The sequence below is a fragment of the Polyodon spathula genome, chromosome 1 (assembly GCF_017654505.1).
Source record: "Polyodon spathula isolate WHYD16114869_AA chromosome 1, ASM1765450v1, whole genome shotgun sequence".
In the NCBI taxonomy this organism is placed as follows: Eukaryota; Metazoa; Chordata; class Actinopteri; order Acipenseriformes; family Polyodontidae; genus Polyodon; species Polyodon spathula.
This window is the reverse complement of record NC_054534.1, coordinates 41,444,155-41,461,668: the sequence shown is the minus strand read 5'-3', so window position 1 is coordinate 41,461,668 and position 17,514 is coordinate 41,444,155. Positions and strand designations below refer to the sequence as shown.

General features: G+C 36.5%; 1 protein-coding gene across 2 annotated transcripts in view; it reads left to right on the top strand.

Moving 5' to 3' along the window:
• LOC121318796 (transducin-like enhancer protein 4) overlaps nt 1-16,259 on the top strand; it is an 86,151-nt gene extending 69,892 nt beyond the window's left edge. For both annotated transcript variants that reach the window (XM_041255871.1, XM_041255862.1), the window contains exons 17-21: nt 444-591; nt 4,559-4,709; nt 5,279-5,355; nt 13,588-14,054; nt 14,443-16,259. In XM_041255871.1, the coding sequence (XP_041111805.1) occupies nt 444-591; nt 4,559-4,709; nt 5,279-5,355; nt 13,588-13,695 (484 nt within the window). In that variant the 3' untranslated portion in view covers nt 13,696-14,054; nt 14,443-16,259. The remainder of the gene's footprint in view (nt 1-443; nt 592-4,558; nt 4,710-5,278; nt 5,356-13,587; nt 14,055-14,442) is intronic.
• Nucleotides 16,260-17,514: the final 1,255 nt, after the last annotated feature.

The following is a 17,514-nucleotide window of genomic DNA, read 5'->3' as shown; positions in this document are numbered from 1 at the left end:
GAATCATTGACAATTCTGCATTGTCCTAGTAGGTCTTCCCAGCTGTCATTATTCTTTTAACACTTGGCTTAAACAGTTTTAACAGATCTGCTTTATTGTCTGCATGCGCACATATTTAACTGCGCTGACACATCTTAGGAAACATTTTGTCCTTAATGGCCCATCGAACTGGAAAGCACCTTTTAATTCTTAACGGGCCTCTATTGTCCTGAAAGAAAATATATTTATTGACTGACCTATTTAATACTAACAAAAATAAATACGGTGTATCAATATTGTCTTGATACAGTGAAATAAACTGGTTCATTTTGACATTCAACTCCATTAAAGAATAATGAAATGCAAGGAGAACCGTGCTGATCTTTGATCTTTTTAATCAAAGGAGATTTGTACGTTTTTTGTAGTTTAAACTTCCTGAAATTGTTTTGTTTCATTGTGATCAGGCAATTCCAGGGCCACACGGATGGAGCCAGCTGTATTGATATTTCCAATGATGGCACCAAGCTGTGGACGGGAGGCTTGGACAACACAGTCAGGTCCTGGGACCTCCGAGAAGGAAGGCAGCTACAGCAACATGACTTCACTTCCCAGGTACATGTACCTAGTAACCTGAGCTGTTCATTCAGTTTCCATATACCAAAACTTTGGGAATTCTATACTATGAATGTATTTGTCATGATTACCTTTTCACTGCTGTATGTGTGGCTATAGATACAAAGATGTTGTTACTATAGCCACACAGCACACAAATGCACCTTTGCAGATCTCTTCAATAGATCTACAAATTACATTTTTAAATTGGGAGGTTTATTCAAAAATATTAAAATCAAGGCTCAGCCACTACCACAGATATTGCTACTCAAGAGAGAGTGCAAAGAAGAGCGACCAGAATTATTCTGGGTTTCAAAGGCATGTCATGTGCAGACAGGCTAAAATAATTGAATCTATTCAGTCTTGAACAACAAAGACTACTGTACATGGCGATCTGATTCAAGCATTCAAAATTCTAATTCTGTTTGAGATTCTGGAATCGGTAAGCTACTAACAACCAAACAAGCAAGATGGGCCAAATGGCTTCTATCGTTTGTAAACTTTATGTATAATTTGGAGCGAGTCGTTTGGGAATTAAAATTGTGATGGAAGAGAAGAGACATTTGTTTCCGAAATGCCTAAAACGTGAGTGTGTGTGTGTATCTATATATATGTGTGTGTATATATATATGTGTGTGTGTAATTTATATTTATAACATGGCTTGGAAAAATAACAACCTCCGATTGGTTATACAGCATCACATGAATATTATTATATATATATATATATATATATATATATATATATATATATATATATATATATATTATATATATATATATATATATATAATTGGTTACTGAGCTGCTTCACACTGAATAAATCACTACGCACCACTACATTCTGAATCCCATGACAAACTGCCATTTTGTTTGTTATTAGTTACAAAACCACTGCCAGAAATTAGTGACATTTCACCTATTTCCTTTAATATATTTGGGGATGAAAATCCACATAACTGCTACACCACCAACTTTCTGAGTGAAGACCGCAGTCCATCTGAAAAAAAATACACCAGCAAGAACAGACACAACAGTAGATGAGGAAAAGCTAAATGAAATAGTAGAAAACAAAGATAGAAAAAAGCACACAAAAAACTACACTGCTGGTTAATGTACTTAAATGAAAACAAATGCTGGTTAATGTACTTAAATGAAAACAAATGGACATTCATTTTATGGAGAAGAGTCCATTTTTTTTTTTTTTTTTTTTTTTTTTTTACAACATTAAGGGAATTGTATGCCAGTGCAAGAAGTTCAACTGGGGACCAGTATTCAGTCTCCAGTTTTATAATGCTAAGCTGGACTAAATACATATTTTAACAGTAGAGGTTTTAACATCTCTGCTGACAGCAAGTTTAAAACCAGCAGTAATGTATTCATGTCAGTCAGGAAAACTCTTAGAAAATGTCAGGTCAGACACCGTAAAGTCTGGTCCGATCGTCAATTTAATCTGGCACGACTAGGACGCGATGTCTCCGACAACTAACATAAACATCTTTTGAGATCCAAAAGTATGAAAACGTACTAGAATATACGTGCCCCGCATAACGAGTTTACAAACTCACCTCAAGATCCGACTTCAGTCTCCATCGCAGCTGCACGCCTTACTTGCTTAGTGTCATTTGAAACTCCTATCATCACAACTTGTACTCAGTCCTCTAGTTTTTAGTGAGATGACACTTTTGAAGCAGAAATTCACAATAGTCGAACATGTGCAATTTATTTTTAATAAGTGAACAATGAATTAAATTAAATTTGGGACTATATTACACTGCGGATGTATACACAATAAGTTTCTGGTTTTGTCTTAATTTTTAAATGTGTTAGTTATTTTTCTGCCCATTAATGACAGGTAGCTGTGTTATAAGCAGTATAAACCACTTGGGGGTGTTATATGTCATGGGAACCACACAGCCCGTTGAGGTTTATACCTTTAATAGAAATATATTATATAAATATATATATATATATATATATATATATATATATATATATATATATATATATATATATATATATATATATATATATATACACACACATACATACAGGCAGGCGATCCTCGACTTAACGCACGGCACTTACGGCTCTTGCATTATTACCCTACAATACAACATCGATACGCCATTTACGACAAGTGAGACCTGAGCCATGCATCATGTGCGCATGCTCTATGTCTGAACCACAGTTCTTGTCGTGATCGCCCTGAGCGTGTTTTTTTTTTGCCGTTAACAATGTCTGATAAGAGCAATTGATTCATAACGAAACCTACGTTGTGAACTCTGTCACATGAGGGGCTTAACTTCAGACGTTTGTAATTCCGGGTAGCAATACTGTATACGCACACTGAAAACGTCACTGGAAAGCCCCTAGCCTGTACTTTTAAACAAGCCAGGTAGGTTTCTGAGTAATATGCGCATAATCACCGGGCTGAATGTACAGAGTTAAATAAATATTTACATACAATATAACGGGTGATTTTTGTAAAACTATATTATCTGGCTGAAGAGTTAGGAACGTAACCCCAATTTATAACATTTTTCCTATGGGAAAATGTGCTTTGACTTACGACGCTCCTACTTACAACGCGACTTTCAGGAACCAATTGTGTTGTAAGTCTGAGGACATGCTGTGTGTGTGTGTGTGTGTGTGTGTGTGTGTGTGTGTGTGTGTGTATATATATATATATATCATATATATTATAATATATAGATATATATTATCTATATATATATATATATATATAAACAAACTTGCCTGCAGTTTTATAAACTGTGAATACAATGTCAAAACAATTTTGTTGTTTCTGTCTGGGACAAGAAAGTAAGTCTGGAATCTGGAACAATCCCACTTTTCCTAGGACGTATGATATCGTTAACAAATCTTTTTTTTTTTTTTTTGTTTTCTTCATTTATTATTAAAGTTCTGCATCGAGCAATGTATTTTATTAAATCTTTTATTTTACTAGAAGATCACATTGAGCTTAAACTTCCTTTGCAAGTGAGACCTAGCCAAGAAAGATAGCAGCAATGTAATAAAAAAAAAATTACAGTACAAAAATGCAAATACAGAAATAAAATACTTTTAAAACACAGACGAGTCATACTCAATAAAATAAACAATCAATTAATGACAATCAATAAGTGTAATCAACTACTTAAAACAAGCACAACTCTCAATTAGATACTCGTGCAGCTATCTCTTGAATTGTACTAAAGTTATTTGGGACTGCAACTTAAGTTTAGACTGTAAGTCATTCCAAGACCAAGGAGTAAAATAAGCAAATTATCTTCGCAGGCTCAGTACCCACTTTAGGAACTGTAAAATATATAAATAAGTGTGATCTAAGACTTTAGTTACTACAAGTGACTGTAAAGTATTCCTTTATATATGGAGATACATGTATAGCCTTGTATAAAAGAATATACCAGTGTTTCAGCCTTAGCAATGCTAGAGAGGTCCAGCCAACCAAACCATGTAACACACAATGGTGAGTACTATAACTTGAGTTTGTAACAGATCTCAAGGCTGCACGTATGTGGGCTCCAATTTGCTTAATGTTAAGGGTGATGCAAATCTATAGACTGTGTCACCATAAGAAATATACAAGCAGTTGGCCTTTTTTTTTTGTAAGTACAGAAAAACAAGATCTGAGTCTATACAGAAAACCTATTATGAATTTCAGTTTGGGCATTGAAATTGAATCCAGCCAAATACCCAGATACTTACATTTGTCAACTAACTCAATGACTTTATCTAATGTAACTAAAGTTAAATCAACAGTAGCATTTGTCCTTGTAGCAGAGAATACCATAGCTTTTGTCCTACTAGAGTTTAAAAGAAGCTTTAAATTAATTAAAGCTCATTGAATGGTGTCAAACTCAGTTTGTATCTGAGCTGAGCTACTGTAGATTTACTAATGCATGCAAATTGTTGAATGGTACCCTTGATTTTATCATTGCAGATATTTTCTTTGGGATACTGCCCTACAGGAGAATGGCTGGCTGTGGGAATGGAGAACAGTAATGTGGAGGTGTTGCATGTCACAAAACCAGACAAATACCAGTTACATCTCCATGAGAGCTGTGTGCTGTCACTGAAATTTGCCCATTGTGGTGAGGATATTTTCAAGTCTATTTTAAAAAATGTGTTAACTTTTCAGATTTGAAAGGAATGTAGGCTCTCTTTCACTAATTGCATGTGTTAGAAAGAGGGCAGTCTCAGAAGCTTGCTACAGAAAGCTTTTCTTCAGCACCGGGTTTAAAGGGTTTATTGATTTCCTTGAAATACGTTCAAGGAAAAATACCTGCAACATTGTTCCTGGATCCCTACAAGTGTCAAGTCCTAGTAAAACTTAAACCTGTAGTGTTAGTCTATACATAGCTCTTTGTCCTTGTACCTTTTAACAATTTAATGAACGTCCATGCCCATATTAATTTGAAGCCGACTCAATATCAACTCTTTCTCAGCATTGCAACTCCCCTGATGTCATCTTTCTCCTTTTCAATATTAATATGCATTTTTCAAAATGTTGGATTGCAATTTCTGCTCAAGAGACACAACTATAGACCAATAACTGAAACCTTTCCAATTGGATCTGCTATACTGAGTTTCTTAATTAGGTAATGAAAATGCCTGTTCTTTGATTCAAGTAAAGTTATTTTTTTTCTTAATGTTTTTACAGGTAAATGGTTTGTGAGCACTGGGAAAGATAACCTGCTGAATGCCTGGAGGACCCCTTACGGAGCCAGCATATTCCAGGTAGAACCCTCAAACTGGGGGGTGGGGGTGGGGGGTGGGAGTTACATAATTTGAATAAGTGGGAAGGGTGGCTGCAGAATGTGTGTTGCAATGATTCCATTTAATATTTCTACAGACACAAGTTAAATTATTTTCCTACAGTAGTTGGTCAAAGTGAGAGTAATTTATGGAGAGACACCTTCTCTTCTGGCAGGACTTGTGGAAAATGAAGCCGCAGAGAAAGCAATTTTGTCTGTTCTGTTTATGATCTCTTGCTGACACCAGCTAATTTGTAACCGTGGGGGTTAAGAGATAATGACAGAGGGGGTGCTGTGAGTCAGGAAAGCTACAGCTTGTCAGATTACTGTGTAACTTTGAGTCAGTGTCGCGATCAACAACTTTGTCACAAAGCATTAAAAGTAGTAGTACTGGCGCATCCAGTAAAGGCGCTCCACCTGTAGTGCAGGATGTACCCTATAGTCTAGGGATCACAGATTCGAGTCCAGGCTATGTCACAGCCGACCATAACCGGGAGTTCCTAGAGGCAGCACACAAATTGGCCGAGCGCTGCCTGCGTAGGGAGGGCTTAGGTCGGCAGGGGAATCCACGGCTCACCGCGCAGCAGCGACCCTTGTGGCCGATAGGGCACCTGTGGTTCTGCAGTGGAGCATCTGGATCTGTGCTGTCCTCTGGCACTATAGGTCTGGTGGCCTCGCTGTAGATCTGCAACGTGAAGAATGCCAGATTGGCAGGAGCACGTTTCGGAGGATGCGCGCTCCAGCCTCCATTCCCCGAGTCAGCGGGGGTTTGCGAGCAGTGAGCTGAGGATACAGATAACATTATGTAACACAATTTTTGTTCCTGGGTAGTAAGTGTTATTTTCCAATTGCTTATGCCTATTATTCTGGCTAAAATGGCTATTATTCCCCACAAACTTTGCTTTTGTGACCAGGACAGTGATATTTTGAAATTTACCTATTTCCAATGAGAAAACGGGCGAATTTGTGTCTTTTCGTTCACAGTCAGAAAAAAACAACATATGAATCCAAATTAACATGTATTTATACTAAAGTAATACAAAAATGACTACAAAAGATTTAGAAGTGAGTAGTTTTTCGAGATTTACGATTATACTGTGAATCAGATTTAAATTATACTTTAAATCACTTTCAGAATCAGCCCCCAAATGTAGTCTCCCATCATGTTCTCGTTATACTGTCCTTGGTAGCGGCGTTCAAAGTCCAGTATATCCTGGTGGAAGCGCTCACCTTGCTCCTCCGAGTACGCTCCCATGTTCTCCTTGAATTTATCAAGATGAGCATCAAGGATATGGACTTTGAGGGACATCCTACAGCCCATTGTGCCGTAGTTCTTCACCAGAGTCTCAACCAGCTCCACATAGTTTTCGGCCTTGTGATTGCCCAGGAAGCCCCGAACCACTGCGACAAAGCTGTTCCAAGCCGCTTTCTCCTTACTAGTGAGCTTCTTGGGGAATTCATTGCACTCCAGGATCTTCTTTATCTGTGGTCTGACGAAGACACCGGCTTTGACCTTTGCCTCAGACAGCTTAGGGAAGAAGTCTTGAAGGTACTTGAAGGCTGCCGACTCCTTATCTAGAGCTCTGACAAATTGTTTCATAAGGCCCAATTTGATGTGCAGTGGTGGCATCAGCACCTTCCGGGGGTCCACCAGTGGCTCCCACTTGACGTTGTTCCTCCCCACAGAGAACTCGGTCCGCTGTGGCCAGTCCCACCTGTGGTAGTGCGCCTTGGTGTCCCTGCTGTCCCAAAGGCAAAGATAGCAGGGAAACTTGGTAAAACCGCCTTGGAGACCCATCAGGAATGCCACCATTTTGAAGTCTCCTATGACCTCCCAGCCGTACTCATCATACTTCAAGGCGTCCAGCAAGGTCCTGATGCTGTTGTAATCCTCTTTGAGGTGCACCGTGAGCCAGGGGAAGAGACGGGTACTTGTTACCATTATGGAGCAGCATGACTTTGAGGCTCCTGGATGAGCTGTCAATGAAGAGGCGCCACTCATTCTGGTTACAGGCGATTCCGATTGCCTCGAACAGACTGGTCACATTGTGGCAGAAGCAGAGCCCATCTTGACAGGTGAAGAAGCTGGAAAAAGGTTGGTGACGCTTCCTCTGATCTGCGACTTGCACACTTTTATCCAACAAGTTCCACTGCTTGAGCCTAGACGTCAAGAGCTCGGCATTGGACTTGGTGAGACCAAGATCTCTAATCAAGTCGTTGAGGTCTTTTTGGTTGGGGTAGTATGGGTTTCTCTCCTCGGCTCCACCTCTGAAATTGTCAACTAGATCTACAACGTCTTCCTCGCTCTCTGACTTGCTGCTCTCTTCTAAAGACTGCTGTTCTCTCTCTGGAAGAGTGGGTATGGGGAGCTCATGGCAGTGTGGCACCGGGGCGATGGATGAAGGAAGGTCCGGATACGTGATAGCAGGTGCATTCTTGCCAGTCCGACGTTTGGAAGGGTCCACCGTGCAGAAGTAGTAGTTGCTTGAGTGGTCAGTGGGTTCCCGCCAAATTCTTGGGATAGCGAGCTTCATGGCTCTCTTTTCCCCTCTGTACCATCCTACAAAAATACATTTATTTCACCCATGACTAATGTGTGAGAGATTCTCGCAACATTTTTCATATATGATATATTTTTTCAATAACATTGAAAATTGTAAAACATTTTAAAATTAAAAACTTTTACAATTTTAAAAATGTTAACACATTTTATAACATAAAATTCCGAGCAACAATTGTCCATCTTACCTTCCGGAGTTTTTTTTGCAGTGCTCGCAGGTGAAATGAGGTGCCCAGGGTTTGTCTTGATGCCCGACAGGCATGCAGAAATATGCCTTGTAGGCCTCACACATCTTAGCAGATGCTTTCATGGAGTACTTTTTCACTCTTGTCTTGATAAATTGGCCGCAAACTGCCGGATGCTTGCAGCCTCTTGATGCCATCTCAGAAAAATGCAGATATGTATCCACTTAGGCAGCTGGAACTAAACTGAACTGGTGGGCTTAAGGCCCCTGTATTTATACTACTATTTATATTACTGGAAAGTTCTAGAAAGTTCTAGAAGTTACTCCAAGTTTACTCAGCACTGAATCTATCTGGAATGTTCTGGAAAATTAGGTAAATTTCAAAATATCACTGTCCTGGTCACAAAAGCAAAGTTTGTGGGGAATAATAGCCATTTTCTATACTTTTGAGGCATAAGCAATTAGGAAATAACACTTACTACCCAGGAACCAAAAAAAATAAAAAAAATTGTTACACGGTGGGCATACCAAATTGGGGAGAAAAACCGGGGTAAAAAATTGGAGACGACTAAATTTTATTTAAAAATAAATTAAAAAAATAAAAAAATAGTACAGTAACAAGAATCTTGGATAGGTAAATTCAAAGCTCAAAAATGTTAAGAATATTACTTATCAGGTCCCAATACAGTGACAGACGATGTTAAAATCACCACTTACAGCGTGTAGTATGGTCACAATAAAAGCTGATAGTATTAAATGTGGTAGTATTAAATTTCATTCCTTTGTATAAATGACTCTTATATGTACAGTTGTGGCTGATTCTTTGTAAATACACATTTTTATTTGTTTGACTTTTTTTCCCTCAAATTGAGGGTGGGAAATTTGGGCTGCATCTTAAATTTCGAGGGTGTCTTAATTTCGAAGGAATACGGTACGGAAAAGCTGAGGTGGTCTAATTTTAGATGTCCAGCTCATGTATTTTAGTGACCAAAATGATGAGGGTTCAGGGCATGCAGATGGATAATGTCATGGTAAATATTTTATCAGCAGACTGAATAAGATTTCAGGACATTGTCCCCTTCAAGGAACAAACCTGAGGCACTCATAAATCTTTCAACTTAGTCTCTTTTCTCTTAATTATTGCTAATTATAAAACGGCATAATCTATTCTGATTTTTCTTTTTTTGGTTGTTAGCGTAAGCAAATTCACTCAGCTCTTGCATGTGTGAGTGTGTTAGAATTTACTAGCACCCAGCATACACAAGCAAATATGTTTCCAGAAACATGTTTCGCTGAGAGGCCTGGCTTTTACTTTCCTTTTGGACAATCAGAGTACATTCTTTTGAGCATGTGACTTGGCAAATATGTTTATGCAGACAGACCATGGACCCTGATTTTTATTTTTTTTTAAGACTTTTTGAGAGTTTATAAGGACTCTAGATGTTAAACAGTGGTTTGAAAATAAATCCTTTTCTAAAAGGTTTTAAGATCAAACTTAATCTAATAAATCAAAATGGGCTTTAAAAAAACAGATTCTCTTTACAGTAGTCCTTACATTTAAGTGAACAGGGCACTGCTTCAATAGAACGTAGTTTCACAGTGGCACAACCCTTTTTTTTTTTTTTTCTGTGAATGAAAATTTACCCAATAGTGTTTAGAATGGAAATTATTTCTTTGTGTGTGTATACCAGTGAAAAGTTTGAGTACACCTGCTTGAAACCAGGTTTTTCGTGATTATCTATGCTTTAACTGTATAAACGTGTCTATAAACACTCAATATTTCATTATATGATACATGTACTTATATAAGCTGATAATCACACGTGAATTGCATTCAAAAATTTTATTTTTAAATGAAAATGTAAATCTTGTCAGTTTCAATGAAATGGTCACCCAAAGCAAGGTGATTTCAGTCTGAAGCCCAAGTGTGTTAAAAGTCTGAAATGTGTGTAACACGGTGTTAGAACACTGGCCTAAGTATACAAGTTTTCTGAGTTAACTAGCATGTTACCTAATTAACCTTTTGTCCCCAATTATTGTTAACAGGTGAGGGTCCATGATTACTATAAATGTAGTTAGCATAGGCACAAGTTTGTCATTCCTGAATGTAAGGGAGCAGAAAATGGCAAAATACACTCAGTTAAGCAAAGAAAAAAGTCTGTAATTAATTTAAGAAATGAAGGTCAATCTTTAAGACAAATCGCAAGAACTTTGCAAGTGTCTGTAACTGCTGTGGCCAAGACGATTTGAAGAAACTGGCACTCATGACAGAAGAGTCAAAGCTACCCACAAGTGCCCTATATCTCTGGGAATTGCTGTAGAAGAGGTCGGGTGATTTCCTGCTGAAACTTGTTAAGAGAATGCCTCGTGTTTGTGAGGCTGTTATTAAGGCAAAGGGTGGCTATTTTGAGGAATCCAAGATTTAGAGACAATTTTCAATTTTCTTGAACATTGCTTTGATACTCCTTATGTTTTGTTTTGTATATTGTAACGTGTTTTCATTTTCAAGTATTTACAAAAATGTATACGACGTAAAACATTGTCAATTATAAAAAAAAACCTAGTTTCCAGCAAGTGCACTCAAACTTTTCACAGTGTGTGTGTGTGTGTGTGTGTGTGTGTGTGTCTGTAAATATATATATATATATATAAAAATATAAAGTGCTGGGACAAATATTTGAACTAATATTTTTTTACATGTATTCGGCTAACAAATACAGATGTTCATATTTGCTAGAAATTACAAAAATACCTTGCACTTATTTACCGCCTCGCCAAAAGTTGCGCTACAGTTTCAAACATGGCAAATGAAAAAGAGCTCTGTGTGATATGTGAGATTAATATACACAAGGCTAATCTCACATACAAAATAGAAGCCTATTTGTTATATATATATATATATATATATATATATATATATATATATATATATATATATATAAACGCAGGATTACCCCACTGGCAGCATCTTGAAGCCCCCCTCTTTTTTTTAAAAAAACCACTAGAACTACGCACAAGGAAATTCAATTCACATAACGTCCCCCAAGGGCTCACCACGCCCATAGATGGTCCTAGTTATATATTAAATGGCCTCCATGATTAAATAACAACTATCGGATTTAGGATCAACGCAGGATCAACACTGCAGCTCTTGAGCCTCTGTTTAACACTAGAACCGCCAAGATTTCAATCTACATACGTCAGGCTCACCCGCAAAAGGAGTGGCTCCATTTTAAAACGGCTTTGATATGAAAATGAAAACAAACTATCGGATACAGCTGAACATTTTGATTTATGAACACCACACAACTTTTTCAGAGCAGAAACACCGTATTTAAATAGAAAATAAAACTTTTCTTCTTTTTTCCAAAACGAGCACAAAGACATAAACATGAAAAACTGTAGTAAAATCAAGTGAAGTGGAGCGCAGGGGGACAGTTACAAACTTCAGAGCTGATTCACAGGACAGGCAGCCTAGAAAAAAGTAGCGTAGCTATGTCATACTATTGTGATTCAATGTGTATATTTAGTGACAACTGCTAATAATAATAATAATAATAATAATATGATGTGTAGAATGACTTTCATTAGTTTTTCAGCACTCGACAGGATAATATAATACATTCTTTCACAATGAATTTGATTTTATTACAAAGCCCAGACTAAATTGTCGGCAGTATTGTATTGATTTCAATATGCCGCATAAACTGCGGGTCTGGTGGTTGAAGAAGCAAGTGCTTATAACTTATTCATTTTTACGATCCTGCAGCTGAGACACCGTGTGGGTATTTAATTCAAATATTTAGTGATACTTAAGAACGGACATGCACAAGAAATTCACATACGCGGAGATATTTAAATTTGAATTTCAAAAGCCATTCAAAAATTAGCTGTGGCGGTGGTAGTGTTAAAAGTTTTATACAGCAAAAAAGTAAACAGAATGAAGCTCCTGTCTGGAGGGTGCTGTATAAGCTTCCCCTGCCCAAGGAGACCTGCAGTTGGAGAGTGCTGCATGCCTTTTTTTTTGGGGGGGGGGGGTGTTGCTTATTTTCAAATGGTACATGACCTGGACAGCTTTGAGAGACGTTGTTGACAGCTTACTCTGCTCATATGAGAAACACTCTCTGAAAGACTGAGATCCCATTGAACTAAAACTTGAAACTGGACTGAAATACTATATATTGGTTCTGTCACGTTATTTTGCACCAGTGGAATTTTTTTTTAATTCGTTTTTTTTTTAAAGCGTATAATGTATAGAATAAAGGGATTTAAAAGTTAATTTGAATTAACGGTTTTTAAATTATAAATAGCCTGGCTAAACAGCGGCCGGGAGTTGAGTTCGAATCGACAGACAAGCAAACCAAGTGTGAAAAGGAGAGCGGCTCGGGTGAGGGGAAGAGGGAATGGGCTCATCCCAGGTTCAGCTGCCAGAGCAGGGCTGAAGCTTCTCATCTCCCGGAGAAAGCTGCAGCTCCTCTCGCAGCATAAAAGTAAATATATTAGGAAAGACCACGTAGTAGGCCTAATATTTAGTTATAAAACGGATGCTGAATAAGATGTCTGTGTTATAAAGTGCCAGGGCAGCTTTTCTTCTGTTCAGATACTGTATCAAAAGAGAAAGACAGAAACGGTTAGACTGAGGAGTTGTTTACAGTTTGAACACTGGTACTGTATTTACTTGAATCATATGCTGTAGGAGCATTATATCTGAGGCGCGTTATAATCAAGAGCCTTATAGCGAGGGAGCACTGTGTGTATGTATGTGTGGCCTTTTTTTTTAATAATTGAATTTATTTATTTATTTATTTTTTAATACACCAAACTGAGCCCAAATGATGGTTTCTTGACAAGGTTCCTTTTTAAATAAATCAAAAGTAATGGTTGCTGCATCCTCTCTAGGTTTTTTCTTTGTACAACTAGATTCATATTTTAGTTTTAATTTGCTCATTTTGGCTAGACATTTTAATCCCCATAAAATTAGACTTCAGAAACAGCAATTTTCAGCAGTTATTCAATATAACAAATAAATGTTAACCATGTGTGGTGGAACTCATAAAGGTTGTGAATCTGTTAATGCCTCTTTTCCATAGAGGTTATCTGGTAGAGTGGTCGCGTTTCCATCCAAGAAAAATAACAGCTTTTTTTTTTATAATTTCTAATGCATTTGAAACCACTTAAGTCTTTAGTTCTGCCAAGTATGACAGATAATGTTTTCAACACACTAACTTTATGCAGCCCAATTGCCAGCAACCACTGAGAAAATAATCTATGAAATCATTCATTTTTGGCAGCATAAAAACAAGTTTGCTATGGTGGAGGGATGTATTAATTTAGCCTGAAAACATGTGTTTCTGTTTGTTCTCCTTGAATAGCTGGAGAAAAAGATGAATCCTGATATATAAATGAGTTTAACTTAAAATAAAAAAAAGATATATTTGTTTCTTTTCGTTTTCTTTTTTTCTCATTCCCAGTCCAAGGAATCGTCCTCCGTGCTTAGCTGCGATATCTCTGTGGATGATAAATACATTGTCACAGGCTCCGGGGACAAGAAGGCCACCGTCTATGAAGTTATTTATTAGACAGAGAATCTGAATACAAAGAGGACTCCTACCGAAGCACTTTGTTATAGTTGATCATTAAGACTGACTAGTGAAGCAAAGATTTGTTGAAAAAAGAAAAAAAAAAACTAAACAAAGAAACAGGCATCTGCTGCACTGACTTCAACTTATTTTACTACTATATTATGGATGTACAGTAAACACATCTGATACCAAATCTTCAGAGCAGAATTAACTGTTAGAATGAACTGAGCTTACTTTCCATGAACTGAACACATTAACTATGTACAATAGTTTATTCTATTTATTTAAGAATATTTTCTAACCAATACTTAAATTCAATTGGATGGAGCTGCTAGGCACGTCTGTTGAAATTAAAGGTACGTCTTATTATTTTTCCAGTGTTTCAGTAGTTTAAAAACCTGAATGTAACTACAGAACTCTTTCTTTTTTTGTGTGTTAATAGTCTTAGTTAATTACACAAATTAACATTGTGGTAAATTGTGGATTTACTCCGATATGTTTGTTTTGAAGCCTCTATATAATCTAGTACTACATTCCTTTCTTAGAAATGAGATGGCAAAATCAACAGATAACAACTAGACTTTCATATAAAGTAAATAGATTAAAAAGGTTATTGGTGTAGTTTATACAGTTTGTTCTGGTAAGCCACATTCCTTGTGTTTTTGTCTTACTTTTGCATTTCATTGGGTTACAAAGGAGTAAATCTAGTTATTAACCCATTCTCCATCTATTTTGTTTTTGCAGAAGGATGGAATTATCTCCAGACTTGGGAAGGAAGTTCTGTTCTCTTGCAAAAGCCAAATATTTTTACAACAATGTTCATTTGGAATTTAATGCTTTTGGATTACATTCCAGTTACTAAAGATTATGTAAAAGTGAGTTGCGTTGGAAGTTTTTATGTGACTCCTCGTACTGATGCCTATGGAACTGAGACAACTACCCATCACCCTGAAGAGATACAGGAGTCAATGGAAATTAGCAAGATGATTGTTAATGTCCTCCAGGCGTGGATTGTTGACAACTATTTCACAGGACTTGCTTTGAAAATCCTTCCAGCAGACACTAATTTGTGTGCAAGTAAAATGTAAATAATACTTTTGGACAGTTTGTGTGTTGAATGCTTAAAAGAACCAAGTCTGTGGATCTGCTGATGTACAGTGCCTTTGCTGCTATAGATCAAACCTTTAATATAGGTAATATATTGTATTGGTTTAGATGTACTATATTTGGTATTAGAGTATAGAGACACAATATTTAGTTTACAATAGACTGTCTAGTTGAGTTCTGAAAGTGGTAGCCAACTTTGTTCTGAGTTCTTGGTGTTTTGTCATGAACAGTTTCAGAATACTGCAACGCTGAATGGTTTTGATACAAAAACTTGTGATTGTATATATTTCTGATGCACCATGTCAGCAAGTCTCATGCAGATAAGTAGGGTGTGAAACAACACTGCACATAACATTTGCAGGTTGTAAAATTTCAGAATTTTTGTTTTGTAAGTAATTCAAAGTGATCTAAAGGTTTCACATTTTTTTTCTTTGGTGGAAACAGTTGTAAGCATGGAGACCTTGGCCAGAGAGGAGTCATTTGTATTTTTTATTGATCATAGTAATACACGATTACACATTAAAGTACTTAAAATAGAATCCTACTGTATACATATGAGTAGCTGTTAGTCTGTGGATCTGTCATTTAAAATTACTTTTATACATACTCAAGCGCAACATGTAGATTTTTAGCCTGTCTTGGCCAAGTTTCCTATGTACATAAAATACAGTATAGCATAGCTTGCAGCAATTGAGTCTGATTTTTTTTCTCTCTAAAGATATGTTTATTTTTCCTAATTCGATGCATTATCCCATCATTACAGATATTAGGGTATTTAAGTTTGACAACCAGTCAGTTTTTTAAATGTGCTTTTTCTGTCATATAAAGGAGAATGGCATGCCTCCAATAAAACATACTGTATGTCTCCCAGCTTAAAATATATGAGAACCTTGTTTTATATTCTCTTTCTGCCTGCCTTATTTAAAAAGTTAACAATATTCAGTTTTAAAAGCCATTGGAAAATGTAAAGAACACCCTATTTTATTTTTTTAACCTGCATTCCTAGGACTGGATGACATTCTGCTTTTTATAAGATACATTTAGTTATTGACTGAAAATAAGTATATTAAAAAATAAGTAAACATGTTGTTAACTATAGAGATTGACAAATATATCAAGTATTGTCATATTTTGCAATGCCTTTAAGTAATGTTTCTTAGAAAAGGTTTCTGCAGATGGCTGACCAATCTGTCCATCCAATGTACAAAGAATGGCATTGCCCATTTTTTATTGATTTTTATAGAGGATGCTCTGTATCATCGCCATTTTATATGGATGGCTCTCTTTTTTTTTTTGAACAAAAACAAATTGATAAGTAGGATTTGCTTTGGTACTGGATAGTTGTTCAAGATACTATTTTATACAAACAATGAAACATTTATGCTGTAAAAAATGAAAAAAAGTACCTGTTGCTAGGTGTTGGTGTTTCTTTAATACAACATGCATTTTGTCTTTTTTCTAGTCTGTGTCTAACTTTATTAAAAACCTTTATGGCGTTGCATTGATGATAATTTCAAGAATCTTGTGATTTTTTTTGTTTTGTTTTTGTTTGTTTTTTTTTGGGGGGGGGGCTATGATTCACAAGTTCCCTTTCATAGCCATTCATGCACTTCTATTTGCAAAGTAGGTGTCGCTTCAATAATTTTGTAATAAGCTTATGTCATATACATTTTTTTTTTTTAAATGTATACCAGAAGTGAAAAAAAATCCCTGTTTGCATTCCTTGCGTTCACAAATTTTTATGCTCTTAGTTCACTAGGAGAGCGTATTTGTCCCATTAAAAACGTCTCCTGTCACTAACCAACCCGATGCTTCCCTAGTGACTGACATGCTTTGAAACCAGTAACTTGGGAAGTGAAACAGTACACTTTCTTTAACCTAGTATGGTACCAGATTTTTTTTTTTTTTAAAGAAAATGTATGACCAGTAAATCATGTCAATGTAACACCTACATTTTGGAAATGCAAGCCAAACTGATCTACTTTCTGCTTATACTGATAGCTCTGCATTCTTTTTACATTTAACAGGTGTTTCCAACCCCTGTATGGTAGTTTTTAGCTTAATGATGCTCTTGCTGTGTGTGTGCAATATCCTGGAAGAGTGAACTTAAGCAAACCATGTTGACAAGCTCTTAAATAATACACCTGCAATGTCTGTTTCTTGAACCAAGTGGAACTAAACATGATGGATTCTCCTTTTCCTTCCTGTAAGTATAACATTTCAACCTCGCAGTTTAAAAAAAAAAAAAAAAAACTTTTGATAAATTTATTTTCTGGCTAGGTTACAAGAAAACAGTAGGTTAGACTTCTGCAGTGCAATAGGAAATGTATTGTGTCATACATATACACTTTTGTGTTGAGCTTTTGCACTTCTGGTTTTAGCTTTTAAACTAAAGGGAGTCATACTGGAAAGACTATACTGTTTGGGTTACTCAACAGTAACCAGTTCAAGGACATCGGAAGGGAAAATTGATTTAGAGAAATTAAATGAAGCAATAATGGATCATGGTGTAAAGGATTGTTATAATAGCATGTCAATAGGAATTGCAACCACTTCTGGGCAAATGATTGCATGATATGTGATTGAAAGGATCCTCTGTCCTGTTTCATAATACCATGAATCGAAATCAGACTAACAATAACATATGTCGGTTACATACATCCCCTGCCACAATGTTAAATACTAAATTAGACCTACATCATACTTAAA